Below are 15953 nucleotides of genomic sequence, written 5' to 3'. Positions count from 1 at the left end.
GGACACCGTTGCAAGGCTAATTGGCGAAAAGAATGCCGCTGTCTTGAATAGTCCAAGCAAGGCCGTGCCTTCGCAGCAGGATGCCGCCTTGGACACTGCAAAATACATTTCATACGCAAATTACACCAAGTTCCCTCTACTTCCCACCGAGTATGCACACGAATGCGAGAAGCTGAACCACGGATTCATGTTACACAAGGGTGCATACTGGAATACATCCTCGCTCGACGTGCCTCATTACGACGACAACACCAATTACCACCTCCCGGAAGGGGAGATGACCAGAGTATGCACGAGCACGATCACTTACATGCTGGATGGCCATGTCGGTCTTCTGGCAGATCTCGCACTGATGGCGCAAATTGCTGGTCTGGCGAGAGAAGTGCGTCTTAGCCACTGCAGTCAGAATGGGCGCTGACGGTGAGCCAGCAAAACAGAACTTTCCTCGTAGATGACACGTACTGGAATCGTGGCAAGTAAGTTCTAACTAATCTCTTTCGACCGGGTGACCAACGGTGATTCAGGTGGATAGACCACTTCCAGCATGTCCGAGGCAGACAACCTGGACCTGAGCCGGGATGCAGAGCTCCGCCGCCGGAAGGTGACGAATATGTCCTCTGCTTGACTCATCCTCACTTACATCTCGCCAGAACTCGTTGCTTGTCCTCGAACAGCTAGGTGAGGTCCCATATTCCCAAGCGAACGAAGTCATTGAACATAGGACATAGACATTGGGTACGCGTCTTGCGGTTGATTTTATGCATTCCACTAGACCAGCATATAATCAGGTCGTGAATTCACGAACCGCGAAATATCATCTTGGGCATGCATTCTCCGAAGAGTACGAGGACCCGTAAGGCAACCCGCATTTCACGAGACATACGACGAAAATGATAATTGGTCCATGCAGGTATGCACACAGTATCAATCGCGTCAAACCCATATTCGAGCGTGCCGCCACCTCCTTCCGTCAAACCATCCGCCCCAACGCCAATACCGCCGCCCTCATCCGCACCGCGCGCGACGAAGTCACGACATACACCCCGCCGTCCGTCAAGTCCACCCTCTCCAATACGTCGACGAACAACCCCGAGGGGTATGTAGCCGTGCACATCCGCCGAGGCGACCGTCACGCACATTCGTGGAAATACCACGATTCATACGTGCCCCTCCCGAACTACGTCCAGGCGGTGCAGGAGACCGCCGCGCGCCTGAATTTGACGCAGCCATTCCCGGTGTACGTCGCCTCCGACTCGCCCGCGGCGTTCGAGGAGTTCCGGACGTCTATGCCTCCGGATACGCCTGTGTTCTCCTTGTGGAATAGCGAGCGGAAGCAGCTGCCACCGCTCGCAAGCACCCAGGAGTACATCCAGAAGGAATTCAACGAGCTCAGCGGTGAGGAGCGGATGAAGTTAACGACGGGGGCGATCGTGGATTTTGCGATGGTGAGCGGGATGTGGAGTTGGGAGGGGGACGTTGTGCCTGCTGCCACGGTCTGCACTATCAGGTCCGGAGAATCTCTGCTGTCTTGTATGGTTGGCTCTTGCTAAGCAGATGTTGCAGCTCGAATATCTGCAAAATGGCTGCCGTCGGACTGGGATGGGACAACGCCTTCGGTTTTGGCGACCCATTGGTCGACCACTCCATGGGCGAGATCGACGAGGATGAGAAACGCTGGGTGGAAATTGACCAACAAGGCACCGTGGCCCCGGCCTGGACCGCCTTCGAACTATTTAACTGAGGGCATAGCACCGTTTCATTTGGCATCATTACGGAGAAATCATTAATCACATCTATGGTAGGATTAGTAAAATAATAATTTATTTCCTGCTGTTGCTGCTACCAGCTCCTTATCGGCTGCGACCCGGCCAAAACATATCGTGGATAACCAGGGCCGTCCCACCTAGACTCTCCACAGCTGGAGCCACATCCTGGTCACGATAGATGTGGGCTATTTTGATCCTCTTTCTAGGCTTGGACTGTTCCTCCCCCAAAAGCCGGTCCTTTAAACCGCAAAACTCTCTATCTTCGAACACTTCTTCGATATCTTCGATGTACTCGTCCTCGGCAGTTGCATGCTGAGCTTCCGCCGCCGCGTCCTTCCATTCTTCTTCAGCGATTTCTGCCACCCAGGGGACGTAGTCAATCCGCAATGACCCCGAAGGGTCGCAGATCCAGGCGGCGATGACGTCCTCTTCTGTTATCTTCTCGCACTTATGAATGTTCACCTGGGCGAGGCGGCAATCATACTGAAAGAATTCCCTTGCTTCGATGAATTGCTTAATCATCGAGCCCTTCACCACGGGGCAGGCTTGGAGAGTTAACGTCTTCAAGTGTTGACAAACGGGGACTTCACCACGCGCTGGGCGTTCTGAGAGGACCTGAAATGCCTTTCCACCGATGAAGGACCCGATAAGCGTCAGCGACCGGAGATCCGGGAATTCGCCTAGGCACGCGAGCAGTGCACTGTCTGGGATATTGGCATTCTGCAGAATGAGTGACTTAACGCACGGTGCATGTCTGGCAAACTGCACTAGCAAGCGACCACGGGTCTTCGCGTCATCCTTGACAGCTTTGACTATGTTCTGGATCTTCTCATCTACGTCTTCTGAATCTAGGATAGAAGAGCGATAGGCCCTATCTCTCATAACGAAGGTCTCGAGTTTCGGCGCATGAAGGAGTGTCGACAGGTAGTCCAGGCCATCGGAACCACCGTTTCGAATTTCGAACGTTTTCAGACTAGCGAGGACGGCATACGTGGATGTGGAACAATCAAACGAGCATGAGGACAATCGCAAGACTTCGAGAGATTCGCAATCACGAACGAATGATAAGAACCGCGAAGATGAGCAGTTTACGTGCACCAAAGACAGCTCGCGAAGTCGCACATATGCGCCGTCCCCAGGGGGCGACATGCAATCGAAGAGGGTCAGGGAATGCAGTGCCGGGGCCCTCTTGATAGCTTTCGGAAGAGACTTCAGAATCTCGTCTTCTTCCAGTCGCCATCCTGCGCAGATTCCGTGCTGGAACAGTCTCCCACACTTCACTGTCAGATGTCTTAGCGCAGGAGCTGAATCGTAGAATATGTCGAGTAGTGCGTCGGCCAATATTCTCGACTCCAACCCTAATTCGATTTCTTCCACTCGATCCATAACGGTGGCGAATCGCACTATTACATCCATAACGAGCGTCATCGGGGGGTATATGCGACCGAGAGTGAGAGACAGGAAGAGCGGGGCGCTGCCAGATCGTTCCAGCCAGAGGGGAATTGGGCGGCGTTTGCCACGGGGATCGTATTCTTCTACCTCCATGCACCACTCGGGGTCGTCGTCTAGTGGCCCTACACGTCTCCTATCTTCGAGATCAAGCTGGATGGTACTCCAAGCTCTAGGGCATGAGAGTATTACACTCCTCCATAGGCGGCAGACCAGAGAAGCTATCCATGGGCCGTCTTTATCCACAACAGCCCAATGGACGAATACTTCAGCTAATAGGTCCAGAGGGAGGCGGTGAATGAAATGGGTTGCCTTGTTCATGAAGGGAACCTCCACGCAGCTGTTAGTTATGACAGTTATATGGCAAGAGGGTAGGACATACTTCTATGATATTTCTGATTGCCCTCTCTATCGTGCTTCGGTGTGAAGGTTTGTGGCAGCATTGTGGAGGTATATATATATGTCCGAGCACGTGATCACGACGCGTGGGTTCAGTGACTTCGGACATCAAGCTTCAAGTTCAACTTCAAGGCGTCCGTTTGTAACAGCCGCCACGTCGCGACTCTGGACTGAAGATAGGCGATCGCTTCCGAAGGGCTGCAGCTTTCCGTGAACTCTCAGCGAGACATCAGCGCGAGAGGTGTTATAACGTTTCTCCTTCTAGCTGCAAATCGTACACAGTGACTCTCCCGAAAAAGTCGGAGCTCTCCTCGAATACAACCCTCAAAGCCTCTACATGCTTGCCATGGAGCGTAGGGTCAACTGGGGTCAGGTCAAATATCTGCTGGCGGTTGACGTCCTCAGGATAAATACGAGATAGCATCTGCCATCCCTTGGAACTCTCGCTTCCAGCTTGCTGAGCCGTGATCGCCTCAACAGCACACTTTGTCCCGACGAAGCCCCCTTGGAATGTCAAGGAAATCTTCCTTGGCAGGACCGGCCCCGGAAAAGTTAATTGGACGTATTGTGGCAGACCCTATGCTCACGGCGTCGACAAGAGATTAGGTGCGTCGAGGTTTGGATGAATACCTGCTGAGAAGTCCAGCAAGTATCTGGGTTCCCGTCCGTCAGATACTTCTTCCCTACAGATTTGTCCAAGGTCGAGCTAACTCTGCAAAATCGTGACCATCTGGGAACAACGGCAGTCACAAAGAGGACTTACTTGATCTTGGTTTCGTCAGTTATTAAGGATCGCATGGTCTTCGTTTTCTGGCGACACGCTGCAAAACTTGGGAGCTCTGCCGACCACGACTGTCACGAAATCTACAAGCGTTACGACGAGTCTGTTATCGTGGGAAAACTTACGTCGACATCAATGTAACTCGTCAAGTTGACACCATCTACAAAGTTGCACTCTCCTATGCCTCCTTCTGTCGAATTACCGAGATGGCTTCAGGCGGCCCATTCGCCTGAGCATCTCACTTCGGTTGTCACGGCCTTGACCAATCGCGAACGCCTGAGAGCCTCCGCTCGGACCGCTTCCAAGCACAAGTCGCATTCCTCCAAAGTGCATCGGGCCTCCTTCGGTGCCTCATCTTCCCTCCTCACCAAATCTGCACATGTCAATCACTACTCCGTATCGGTGGGAAACCGTCCGGAAAACAAGACGGGCAATCGCTACGCTGATATTGAGCCCTATGACCGAACCAGGGTGGTTATAGATGAGCAACTGGAGATGGGTAGCGGGGCGACCAGCAGGAAGGGAAGATATTTGAACGCGAACTGGGTTCGTGAGCTGGCGGGTGGGAAGTGGTGGATCGCGACTCAAGCTCCACTACCGCATACGGCGCATGCCTTCCTGTCTGTCATATTACAGCCCACTACTCGACCGCCACACGACCTACTGCATCCTCTCGAGTCCAATTCCCACCCGGAGACTGATGAGCGGCCCAGCCGTGTTCGGACTGTCGTCCAACTCACGCAGAACTTCGAAAGTGGGCACCAGAAAGCCCATGTATATTTCCCTCCTCTTCCAGGTCAATCCTGGGTTATGTACCCAGAACCTGGGTGTACAGCTCCACCTATCAAGGTGACTCTGATATCCACGAAGACCATCGATGAGGCGCAATCCTTACAGAGCACGGTGTCCATTATTCCTGTGGGAGTACCTGCCGATCAAGAGCCTATCATTTTCCAGCATATGCTGTTCGGTGCTTGGCCCGATCACGGGGTACCGGAGGGCGAAGACAAGCTGGCACTGCTACGGTTTACGAAGTGGGTCGATACCGTGAACAAGGATTTGAGTCTGCAGCCGAGCCACTCCGGTGTTGACCTCGACCCCGATCCTCCCATCATGGTCAACTGCTCTGCGGGTATTGGCAGAACGGGAGCCTTCATTGCTTGCTCATCCCTCCTGCGCTACTTTGGATTCCTCGGTGGGCCTGCTCGGGAGTCTAGAGAATTTCATCCAGTGAACCCTTCGCCACTGGGACCTCTACCTTCCGACATCGCCGACGATATCGTTGCACAAGAAATCGATTCCTTGAGAGAGCAGAGACCGGGAATGGTCCAACGTCCTGAGCAGATTCTGCTCGTGTACGAGTTAGTCGAGGGAGCTCTTTCAGGAGTTCAGTGAACAAGTGCTGAAGGCCAGTTGGCGAACGTCCGCTATGTTATTCGGTATGTAAGATAAGTAACTGATCAACGTGCATGTACGATACCACAAATGGTCGTTTGAGGCACTTGTGCCAATCTCGACAGGAAACAGAGGGGTCGCTGTTCGAGCCAGGTTGTCGATCTTTGCTTCTCTCGAACCGCATGCGTAGACAGCCATCTCTGTATACAGATCAAAGTACGGTCCTAGGTCTTCTGATTAACATCACAACTTAGCACAACGGTTGTTGTACCCGCGTCGCACCCGCGGATGCATCGACCTTCGATGTTCTTCAATTTCATTCATTCAAACATAGCATTACCCGTACACCCAATTATTCACTGCTTCCATCGGTTAACCAAACGTACAGAGTCCATCACTGTTCATGCGATCTTGATGACGAGCTTGCCGGTTGACTTTCCACCGGTCAGGTCCTTCTGCGCCTCCTGGACACCTTCTGCCGTGAAGGGATACTCCTTGAAGACGTTGATCTTGATTGTACCGTTGGCAATAAGGTCGAAGAGCTCTTTGCCGTAGTGAAGGGCTTCCTCAGGTTCGGTTATGTAGTTGATTTGCCTAGAAATCTTTGTCAGTTCCATAGGTCGAAACATGGGACTCGTGGAAAGCATACGAGGGACGAAGCAGCTTGACGTTTTTCGGAGTCAGCTTGAGCGGGGCGACGGGCGGGACGGGACCGGATGCATTTCCGAGAGAAATGATAGTACCCTTACGGGCGATCATCTCGAAATCCGACTCGAACCTAACCAGAAACTCAGATCAGGCGCGATAGTCACGATGTGCAAAATCGGACGTACGTGTCCTTGCCCACACCGTCGAAGATCGCCTCGACACCTTTCCCGTTAGTCAGCTCGAGGACACGTTTGACGGTGTCCTCGTTCTTGTACAGGATGACGTGATCTGCGCCGTGCTTCTTCGCCAGCTCAGCCTTCTCCGGGGTGGACGTGGTTCCAATGACGGTCGCGCCGCGCCACTTGGCATACTGAGCCATGATCAGCCCGAGACCGCCGGCAACCGTGTGGATAAGGACGGTGTCGCCTTTTTTGACATTGTAGGCCTCAGTCATGAAAGTGTTGCATGTCAGGCCCTGCAGCAATGCAGCGGCGGCCGTTAAGGTCGATACAGACGAAGGGACTGGGAAGACTTTGGTCCAAGGCACTACAGCGTAGGTGGCGTGTACGCCGAAGTTTTGCTGAGTAAAGTGTCTGATCAGCGAGGGCGAAGCATCCGTGAGGGGAGGATTGACCTACCACTGCAACCTTGGAACCTTTCTGGAGCCCGCGCAGCTTGTATTGCTCGTTGTTCAACACCGCAGGATCGGTCGGAAGGCCCACGATGGTCCCTGCGGCCTCCATACCGAGAATAGTTGGGAAACTCTGGACGGGATAGAGCCCCTTGCTGGATGGATTTGTTCGCTTGGCGTGATGCAAAACAAGATGCCCTCCCCCACTACTCACCGGAAGTATGTATCAATGAAGTTGACGCCGCCATACTCGACCTAGTTTAGTAGAGTAAGAGACAAGCCACGAACGTTATGCATGTTCGATCATCACCTTCACCACGACACTGTCCGGCGACACCTCCGGGAACTTCTGCTCCGTCACCTCGAGCACGTCGAAGTCTCCGGTCTTCGCGATCGTAACGGCTTTGATGGTGGACGGGTACGACATGTTTCTGACGGCGGTTCTGGATGCTCTCTGGATAGACGATGCAGCAAAGTGTCGCAGGATCTGAAGAGTCCGTATCTGCGCGTATCTGGGGAAGCCTAGCATGGCGTTCACTCTGTCGGGCTGGCTTATAAAGCCTGCATCCACTGTTTCGCCGGCGAATCAGCAGTCCGTTCGAACTCGCATGGAATGACAGGCTGGCCATCAAAATAGATGGGCAGAGAGGACGCGTCATTGACGACTTCGACGCCGTCGGACAGTCTGGTACTTTGAGCTCTGCCAATGCGTCTCTTACGTTGGGTCCTTGTTTCAAGCTTCGTTCGCGCGAAGGATCTTATCAGATTCGCGTGTCATGATGCCTTGTAATGCATCATCCCATCGTCGGACTTGCGGACACTAGGAAACACCACGGGTGCTGGTTAATATACGGACGGGTTAGCTACTGGCGCTGAAGGAACATACACCTCGACTTGCGAATTCTAGCTAAATCAGGTCCCACGGTGAGCGTCATGGGGATATTTTAGTCACCCTGCACTTTAGTCATGACGCTAATCTTCCCCAGATTGTGCCATTCCGTCAGGGTAGGACGTGTTGCGATCCCCAAATCCGCCTCTTTGCTAGCGTGCTCGTTCGTCGCGGCACCGTCAAGAGTACAGAGTCGTAAAATGAGCAACCTTCCCGCTACGATTGAGGCGATCACCATCCCCAAGACCGGGGATGTGGACGTGATCGAGAAGACAACTCAGCCGTTCCCAAAAGTCACGCCGGAGAGCATCGTGGTGAAAGTGAGTAGCGCATTCTGCATATTAGAAACATGGAGTAACTTGGTTAGATTGAGTATGGGGGCGTCAACTTCATCGATACCTACTTCAGGTGTGTTTGCGCTTGCCCCCCACATTTGCCACACGTTCGGGATGGAGACCGCTAACAGTATATCAGGAAGGGACTGTACCCCATCGAGTCCTTCCCTTTCCTCGTGGGACGAGAGGCCGCGGGCACCATAGTTGCTCTCCCTACCTCTCAGGAGCTTTTGAATAGCGAAGCCTACAAGAAGAGGAATTACCAGATTGGTGGCAAAGTAGCTCTTGTACGTGATCCAACCTCTAAAGCTCGTTACCGCAGCACTGGCTAACTAGACGGTCTTGTAGTACGCTCCTGGGACCTTTGCGACTTACGTCGCTGTCCCGTGGACATCTGCTTACCCTGTTCCTTCCGGAATATCTACTCTTACGGCTAGTGCTGCTCTAACGCAAGGGCTTACGACCAACACCCTTATGACTGAATCCTACAACGTCAAGAAGGGCGATACGATCTTGGTGCACACTGTCGCGGGAGGCCTTGGGCTGCTGTTCGCGCAGTATGCTAAATATCGAGGAGCCACTGTAATCGGCACTACCTCTACCAAGGAGAAGGCTGAGCTGGCGAAGAGACACGGAGCGGACCATGTTATCTTGTATAAGGACGAGGACACCGTCAAGCGCGTCCTGGAAATTACGAATGGCAAAGGTGTCGATGCCATATTCGACGGTGTGGGCAAGGACACGTGAGTCTCCCCAGGCTTCGTAACAGTTAACTAGATGACTCATGACGAAGGCAGCTTTGAGAGTGACTTTGAGATGATCAAGCGCAAGGGTACCATAGTTTCGGTTGGGAATGCGTCTGGAGCCGTACCCCCCTTCCCGCCGCTGAAGTTGACTCCGAAGAATATCAGAATCGTCAGACCCACGTGCGTGGTTCTACTATCCCATCGGGTACTCCAACCTCATAGTTTCCGTCTCCTCCTACAGGATGGGCAACTACGTCGTCACGCCGGAAGAGCAAGAACATTATGGAAATGAACTATGGGATCTCATCTCCAAGGGCGTTCTAAAGATCAACGTCTTCAAGGAGTACGAGTTCTCCGCGGAGGGCGTAAAGCAGGCTCAGACGGACTTGGTGAGCGGGAAGACGACGGGCAAGCTCGTGATCAAGATCGGAAACTGATATCACGAGCGCTGAAGAAGAAGGCAAGAGACTTGTACGATATATATTGTTTCACGAGCAGGAGAATCACCAGTTGTGCTGTCGAGGATGACCTGAGAATCACTTTGACTTGCCAGATGGATACCACGCACACACTAGGTACGGGTGCAATTGGCATCGTTGGATTGGCTATTACCGCATATTGCCCTTGTGGTGAGCTTCATGTGTCAAGGCATCTGTCAACGCAGAGGAAAGCGGAGGATCATCGCCATCGCCGAGTGGGCTATGAAGGCTGCGCTTTGGAGCAGTCTCAACACAATCCGAGACTTGCGAAGTCCTAACGCAGGACATCATCGTCCTGCGTATATCCATTCAATGGGAGTGATCCTGCGCTCACGACTGGCGGGCGTGGCAACATATGAGACTTGATCGCAGTGTTTGTACAGGAGTTTCGGCATAGATATGCCCTTGAATTTCGAGGCGATCTCAGTACCCAACAGGAGACAGGGGATCGACCTGTCGTCAGCGGTAGACAAAGATGGGTGGCTGGTGGCGGCAGCCACACAGGCCGAGAATAGCAACCCTGCGGCGGAGGGCGGGGCGATCGGTCTCTGTGGCCCGCATCGAGGTTAGGCGCAGGGTCCGCCGGGCATTCTGCGGACTTTGCAGTCCCCGGCCGACAGACAGTGTCGCCGCCAGTCCTTCCTTCGGCCGCTGGCTATATAACTATTACCTCCTCTCTTCGACGTTCTTTGGCTCTGGACTTAACTTAATACCGTATACCCCGCCCGCAGAAGAGCAGCGCGTCCTGCTTTATGGAGGCTCCGTCGCTTGTGCTAGTCCCGCCGACCCCTTTCGACTTGGCTCTCCCCGGCCACTCTCCTGCGTCCTCAGCCCCGTCCACGCCTGAGCTGACACAGTCGACCGCCGACCACGAGCGCAGCTCTTCTGAAACTTCGATACCTTCCATATATTCTATGTACCGCGATCAGCGGGGCAGCTGGTCCGCCTCGCCTCGCAATTCGGAAGACGCGCAGACACCGGTCGGCACCAGAGAGCCCATCCCTCGCGACTCGTACCAGTCCGCCCGCTCAAAGAGCGCCGCCAGTGTATACTATGATGCTGGGTCCACCAGCAGAGCTTCCACGCGGGTCGATGTGCTAAAAGCGTCCATCACACCTGGTGGCTCGCGGCGGACGTCTTACACCGACGCCAGGCCTCCGTCCAGCCATGAATCGTCTCTTGCGTATATCAACGGAGATGCGACTGATGAAGACTGGGCATCAATAGGACAGTCGTTCATGCACAATGTCAACGTCGCAGCGGTACCCTACTCCCCTCCCAAGTCCACTCGTGACTCTGCTGCCAGCCATCACTCGTCTCCCGGAAGCACACGTACAAGTCGGCCTTCGTCGCAACAGCGTAGATCTGAGCAGTCGAATGGCATCCCACAAATCGTCACCCCTCCTCGCCGTTCATCCTCCCGCCCTTCTTCCTCATACAATGACGACGCCTCAACTCCCCGTACGCATGCTAGTCCACGGACATCATCACCTCGGCCAACCTCACAAGCACTCTTGACGCCAGAGACAACCCCTCTGACTCCTCCAAAACCTTCAGCATCACCCAAGTCCCGTTCCAAGTCACCTGTAAGCTCTCCAGAAAGTCATCGTTCTTTTGCTCCATCGGAGGGGGAAGATGCAGAGTCATTCCACGTTCGGAGTACATATGCACAATTGGATATGACGGGTGTGAAAGGCGATGGGTATGAGGAGGGCGTAGAGAGGACACGGGCGAGGATAGGAATGAGTAGGACGAGTGAGCTCAGAGCAGAAGCTGCCCTGGCAGACGAGAATGAGAAAGCACGAGAGTTAACTCCCAAGGAAGTCGAGACCCTTGCAAGTCTGGACCGGTTAGTGTATCTTCAGAGGATGTTCTCCGTCTAACTTCAACATCCCCACCACAGTTATGGCTTCTTCTCCATACCTTCACACGACCGTCTGATTCTCTTACCTGCCTCACCACTACAGAAACCATTCACCCGCCTATCGTCCGTTTCCACGGGTGGACCTGCACAGGCCGCCTCCCTCACGTCCGTCCCACCACCTCGCACTCCTGCGAAAGAACTCTCGCGGATAGCCAAATGGAACCGGATGCTCGAGCCGCTGAAACGCGACGTCGGTGCAAACGTGGAGCTCTGGACAGTGCGGCACAACAAGGAGCACAAACTGCGCGAGCGCACCTACAAGGGCGTCCCCGATCGTTGGAGGGCAGCGGCATGGGAGCTCTTCACCGCGAGGTACTCGAAGACCGGTAAGCGGGAGATGGAGAAGTGGGCAGAGGAGTATCGGGAGAACTTGGACAAAGCTTCGAGTTACGACGTGCAGATCGACCTGGATGTGCCGCGGACGATTAGCGGACATATCATGTTCCGTACGCGGTATGGTTCGGGGTAAGTTTCCGGCTGCACTCTAGCAACCAAATAGCGCTGACTGTCATTTCGCATTCCAGTCAACGATCACTATTTCACGTGCTTCATTCCTTTTCGCTTCGATGCGAGGATTGCGGGTATTGCCAAGGAATGGGTCCCATAGCAGCGACTCTCCTGTGTTATTTCGATCCGGAGCGAGCGTACTCGTGCCTCGTGCGGCTACACGACGCCTATGCGATGCACGCAATCTTCCAGCCAGGTTTCCCTGGATTGTTAGAAGCCATCTATGTGCAGGAGCGTATCATGCAGCAGATGATGCCGGGCGTGTATGAGGCGTTCAAGAAGCATATGATCTCCACGACGAGTTATGCTACGAAGTGGTACATCACCTTGTTCGCAAACTCTGTTCCGTTCCAGACGCAGCTTCGGTTGTGGGACGTCTTCTTGCTTGAGGGATATGATATCTTCGTTGTCGTCGCTATCTCAATAGTCTGGGTTTATAGAGGTGCGTGAAACCCGATAGGATCATTCGATGTATCTGTATCCTGATCTGAGCGATGTCTGGTTATATAGATCACATCACGTCGAGCTCGGCCAGTTTCGAGACTGTGTTATCACTGTTGTCGTCGTTCTTTGTTCCGGAGGACGACGATGCCCTTCTCTCCTGGATAGGCAAGGTCCTGGACGACAAGAAGCTCCGGGCCAACATGCAACAGTGGCGTCAGGAGTGGAAGCAGCTTGTCGCCACCGGCCAGGACAGTACCGCTCTGTTATAGCACTGGCGTTCCCTTCCGCTCTCTGCGCAACCTCATCCTTCCTGGTGTTCTATTCGGACTCTCATAGGCCGTGGCATTTCTCTTCTGGACGTAGTCCGTATAATCATCATAATCATGCTTGTTGTTCGCATTGCATCGTCTGTCGTTTATCATCCCGCATAGCACCTGTACTATGTAGCATTGCATATAGCATTACGAGTCAACGTTCTCCGTGGATCCGATAGCCTCGTGCCCTGTCTGGAATGCGATATCAGCCAGATAGGATCCCCTCCATTCGGGCTCCTTGAGATCTTGCTGATATACGGGATCTAATCATTCGTGTCTGGCGTTCGGTGCTATTTGCAGCCTCTACCTTCTTCTCGATGAGGCAAGGAAGCAACTTTGTACGTTGCACGTGGAGAGCGGATGCAGTGGCTTCTCGCAGTTAGCCATTTACAGACAAGGATGCATTCCATTCCTGGAGGTCGCCTTGTATTCAGGAATTACCCAGAGTAGATGTCCCTTTGCGACGGGACCCACTGCGGGGTATATAACACTGCTAGAAGCTGATGCTTCCCCTCAGACCAGCCAAGGTCATACTCCATCGAGGCAGCAGCGTCTTTCATCCTCGTACGGTCGGCCCTGCCTTCGACGAACCCCGCTGCGCGCGTTCAGCGGCCTCCTCCCCTCATCACGAGTGCGCGAGACACCATCCTCCCCTCTATCACGAAATAACGAATCATCCTGGCCCAGGCAGTCCATCTGCATCTCTCCCCCTTATCAATCATCATCATCATTCTCGGGATCCATACCATTGCATCAGCATCCTAAACGCATTGTAATATCACCTCGCATAAATCACAATCATCCACCAGCATGTCTTCCTACTCCGCATCATACAGCGCCACGCCCACATCCCCCACATTCGCATTCTTCCCGACAAGTCCATCCGCGCCGCACGCGTTCGCGTCCATGCAGCAGTCTCCGCGCGACTCGCACTCGATGTACGCAGCGCTCGGGGGCACCGCCGCTTCACAGGGAGCGGCGAAGGCCAGCCAGCCAAGCTCCGCCACCACGAGTACGTTTGCCAGGTTCACGGGGCGGAAGTGATCGCCAGACGCCACTTCATGTCCATCATCAGAACATGCTATACCCACTTACCTCACGGCGGGTGTTTCTGGAGATGCCCGCTATTGTAATTTATCGGCTGGAGTGACGGTGGGGGCAGGACAGGACAGGAGGCGGGGAAGAAGCGGAGAGGGGGAGGGAAGGACTCTATTCATGGTTCCCACAGCACATTGTTCTTATAGCACCACCCTGGCATTACATTTGTATCCTTTATTGTCTCGCCTATTGTCAATATCTTGGGACGACTGCAATTTCATAGATTCCATTTACCTCGTAGCTTGCTTACTTATGACTCGAATGAAGGCTTCTCCGTCCAGTTAGAGAGCGTGAAGTCAGCAAGAGATGGTGGCACTGGTCAAGACGGTTATCGGCTTGGGCCGAGTGCCGTCATGGATCGCGGGCTGTGCCGGTGGCACTAAAGATAGCCTGAGCGCGTCTGCAATATAGGCCCAGGTCACGGTCAGGGAGTTGTAACTGGTCTGTGCGCTTTCTCCACATCGTCTGCAATGGCGCCGCGACCGTCCTCAACGGCGGCATCGTCCAACACCCAAACAGCCTACTCCTTGACGCTCCTCTCGGAATACACCCACACGCTCGATTCCCTGCCCATCGACCTGTCGCGCAATTTCGCCGACCTGCGGGAGCTCGACGCTGTGCTCTCCTCGTCGATGCAGTCCGTCACAGCCAAAGTAGAGCGCCTAACCAAGATGATAGAAGAGAACACCAGCCCGAAAGAGGAGCGGCTGTATCTGCTCGCCGAGATAGCAGAGGAGGCATCGCGTCTGAAACCCGGCAGCGACGACAAGATACGGGTGGCTTGCCACGCCGCCGACAATCTCAGGTTCCACGCGAACTACCTCACCGACCTCCTCGAGCCCATTCCCAACTTTGACGCAACCATCATGAATCGCAAGACTATCTATCCTCACGTCGCGACGAAATCCTATGGCCCGATCAACGCGACGGAGCCTGGGAGGCGCAGGCGGAACGCCCCAGCCAACTCCCTTATCACTGCTACGGAGAGCCCTGCTGCGAAGAAGAGGAGGACCGCGAAGGACGATGAGCTTGACGGTACGAAGTCGCCGCGGAAGGTGGAGAGTGGCGCTCAGCGCCCTCGAGGTGGACCTCGCGCAAAGAAGTACGTCAGGGCATTTGAGCATATCATCACCTTCCATTTATTTGCTATACAGGAACGACCGCGCTGGATCTCCCGCCGAATCTCTTCTCTCGGTCGCATCACATATCCCGGGTCACGCCTCCCACCAGGCCGCTCAAGCCACTTCGAAGAGCAATGGCAATCACCATCAAAGTGCTGCTCGCAGCGGCAATGGTGCCAACAAACGGGGCCGGAACAACAACAACAACCACGCCACCCGGAGCCCTGACGATCTTTATACATACGAAGCTGCCGCCTCCTCCAGTCGCAGAGACATCTTTAACGGCCCGCCGTCTACATCCCATCCTTCTCTACCCCAGCCTTACATCAATGGGGTGGGTCCCGAATGGGCTCATGGGCAACTTGAAGGGCCGGGAGTGCCTCCCGTGGCTAGATCCAGTCAACCTCCGTTAGCAATTGCCGCTGCCACTGCAAGTGTCACCGCGGTATCGGCGTCTGGTGTATCGGCGAAGGCAGGGGCCGCAGAGATCGTCACGGACGGGGGAGAAGAGGCTGCGGAAGGCGATGGCGATGACGGCAAGACATACTGTTTCTGCGATCGTCCGAGCTTTGGAGAGATGATCGCCTGCGACAACGCGAATTGCGAGAAAGAATGGGTACGTGGATCATGACGTCTGGAGGGAGGTATCGCGCTAATGACAGTTCGTGCATAGTTTCATTTGCAGTGTATTGGTATGGTGACAGCCCCCGTCGGGACATGGTATTGCGAAGTATGCCAGTCTCAGGGTTATGGCAAGAGAGCGCCTCGGGGAGGCAGGAGAACCGGCGGAAAGCGAGCAGGGAACAGGGCCAGCGCCAATGCGTAGAGTGGTGTATCGGTCAGACTGTTACTTACCCTGCCGTCTCTAACTTATTCTAGTTCGTCATAGTCTACGTCTCCCGTCTTGTACCGACCTTGTGTATTCAAAACCCCTTCCTATACCATGATATTGCCACAGCTGCACTGGAATTTTCTGGAGGCTTTTCCGGAAAGATGCGCTTCGCATTATTGTCCTCCGTGCGTCCGC

The 15953-nt window shown here is 54.1% G+C and overlaps 8 protein-coding genes across 8 annotated transcripts; 5 read left to right on the top strand and 3 right to left on the bottom strand.

The window, feature by feature from the left end:
* Positions 1-310: 310 nt before the first annotated feature.
* Positions 311-1840, top strand: GLOTRDRAFT_52191 (uncharacterized protein; the record flags this gene model as incomplete). Its single annotated transcript, XM_007862148.1, has 8 exons — positions 311-382; positions 430-476; positions 525-601; positions 651-678; positions 729-735; positions 789-853; positions 911-1507; positions 1564-1840. 8 exons carry the CDS (start codon positions 311-313, stop codon positions 1739-1741), a joined length of 1071 nt encoding a protein of 356 aa, XP_007860339.1. The 3' UTR covers positions 1742-1840.
* Positions 1841-1850: 10 nt separating this feature from the next.
* Positions 1851-3629, bottom strand: GLOTRDRAFT_118579 (uncharacterized protein; the record flags this gene model as incomplete). Its single annotated transcript, XM_007862496.1, has 2 exons — positions 3598-3629; positions 1851-3545 (listed from the first exon to the last, which is right to left on the bottom strand). The coding sequence occupies exon 2, from the start codon at positions 3534-3536 to the stop codon at positions 1851-1853; it is 1686 nt and encodes a 561-aa protein (XP_007860687.1). The 5' UTR covers positions 3537-3545; positions 3598-3629.
* A 229-nt stretch (positions 3630-3858) lies between these two features.
* GLOTRDRAFT_112934 (galactose-binding like protein) lies at positions 3859-4458 on the bottom strand (the record flags this gene model as incomplete). Its single annotated transcript, XM_007862495.1, has 3 exons — positions 4378-4458; positions 4245-4326; positions 3859-4191 (listed from the first exon to the last, which is right to left on the bottom strand). Exons 1-3 carry the CDS (start codon positions 4410-4412, stop codon positions 3859-3861), a joined length of 450 nt encoding a protein of 149 aa, XP_007860686.1. The 5' UTR covers positions 4413-4458.
* A 117-nt stretch (positions 4459-4575) lies between these two features.
* On the top strand, positions 4576-5790 carry GLOTRDRAFT_134949 (phosphotyrosine protein phosphatases II; the record flags this gene model as incomplete). The annotated part of the gene is made up of 1 exon (XM_007862494.1): positions 4576-5790. The coding sequence occupies one exon, from the start codon at positions 4576-4578 to the stop codon at positions 5788-5790; it is 1215 nt and encodes a 404-aa protein (XP_007860685.1).
* Positions 5791-6191: 401 nt separating this feature from the next.
* GLOTRDRAFT_30868 (NAD P-binding protein) lies at positions 6192-7496 on the bottom strand (the record flags this gene model as incomplete). Its single annotated transcript, XM_007862029.1, has 6 exons — positions 6192-6384; positions 6440-6568; positions 6624-7018; positions 7077-7224; positions 7284-7324; positions 7380-7496. The coding sequence occupies 6 exons, from the start codon at positions 7494-7496 to the stop codon at positions 6192-6194; spliced, it is 1023 nt and encodes a 340-aa protein (XP_007860220.1).
* A 460-nt stretch (positions 7497-7956) lies between these two features.
* On the top strand, positions 7957-9603 carry GLOTRDRAFT_112931 (NAD P-binding protein). The gene is made up of 7 exons (XM_007862493.1): positions 7957-7993; positions 8056-8278; positions 8326-8366; positions 8433-8580; positions 8642-9036; positions 9091-9219; positions 9281-9603. Exons 2-7 carry the CDS (start codon positions 8159-8161, stop codon positions 9474-9476), a joined length of 1029 nt encoding a protein of 342 aa, XP_007860684.1. The 5' UTR covers positions 7957-7993; positions 8056-8158; the 3' UTR covers positions 9477-9603.
* Positions 9604-10756: 1153 nt separating this feature from the next.
* GLOTRDRAFT_29724 (RabGAP/TBC) lies at positions 10757-12662 on the top strand (the record flags this gene model as incomplete). The annotated part of the gene is made up of 4 exons (XM_007861958.1): positions 10757-11367; positions 11422-11907; positions 11967-12391; positions 12460-12662. 4 exons carry the CDS (start codon positions 10757-10759, stop codon positions 12660-12662), a joined length of 1725 nt encoding a protein of 574 aa, XP_007860149.1.
* Positions 12663-14275: 1613 nt separating this feature from the next.
* Positions 14276-15888, top strand: GLOTRDRAFT_67648 (uncharacterized protein; the record flags this gene model as incomplete). The annotated part of the gene is made up of 3 exons (XM_007862492.1): positions 14276-14907; positions 14960-15542; positions 15600-15888. The coding sequence occupies 3 exons, from the start codon at positions 14276-14278 to the stop codon at positions 15750-15752; spliced, it is 1368 nt and encodes a 455-aa protein (XP_007860683.1). The 3' UTR covers positions 15753-15888.
* Positions 15889-15953: the final 65 nt, after the last annotated feature.

This window comes from Gloeophyllum trabeum, assembly GCF_000344685.1.
Source record: "Gloeophyllum trabeum ATCC 11539 unplaced genomic scaffold GLOTRscaffold_00001, whole genome shotgun sequence".
Classification (NCBI taxonomy): Eukaryota; Fungi; Basidiomycota; class Agaricomycetes; order Gloeophyllales; family Gloeophyllaceae; genus Gloeophyllum; species Gloeophyllum trabeum.
The sequence above is the reverse complement of the archived record's forward strand: the minus strand, read 5'-3'. Positions and strand labels throughout refer to the sequence as shown.

What these genes read in the sequence shown, in the direction of transcription:
- GLOTRDRAFT_112931 (XM_007862493.1), top strand. Translation starts at nt 8,159, where the DNA reads ATGAGCAACCTTCCCGCTACGATTGAGGCGATCACCATCCCCAAGACC. An exon ending in CGGAGAGCATCGTGGTGAAA is followed by an intron (nt 8,279 to 8,325) that starts GTGAGTAGCGCA and finishes TAACTTGGTTAG; the next exon opens with ATTGAGTATGGGGGCGTCAA. An exon ending in TTGGTGGCAAAGTAGCTCTT is followed by an intron (nt 8,581 to 8,641) that starts GTACGTGATCCA and finishes ACGGTCTTGTAG; the next exon opens with TACGCTCCTGGGACCTTTGC.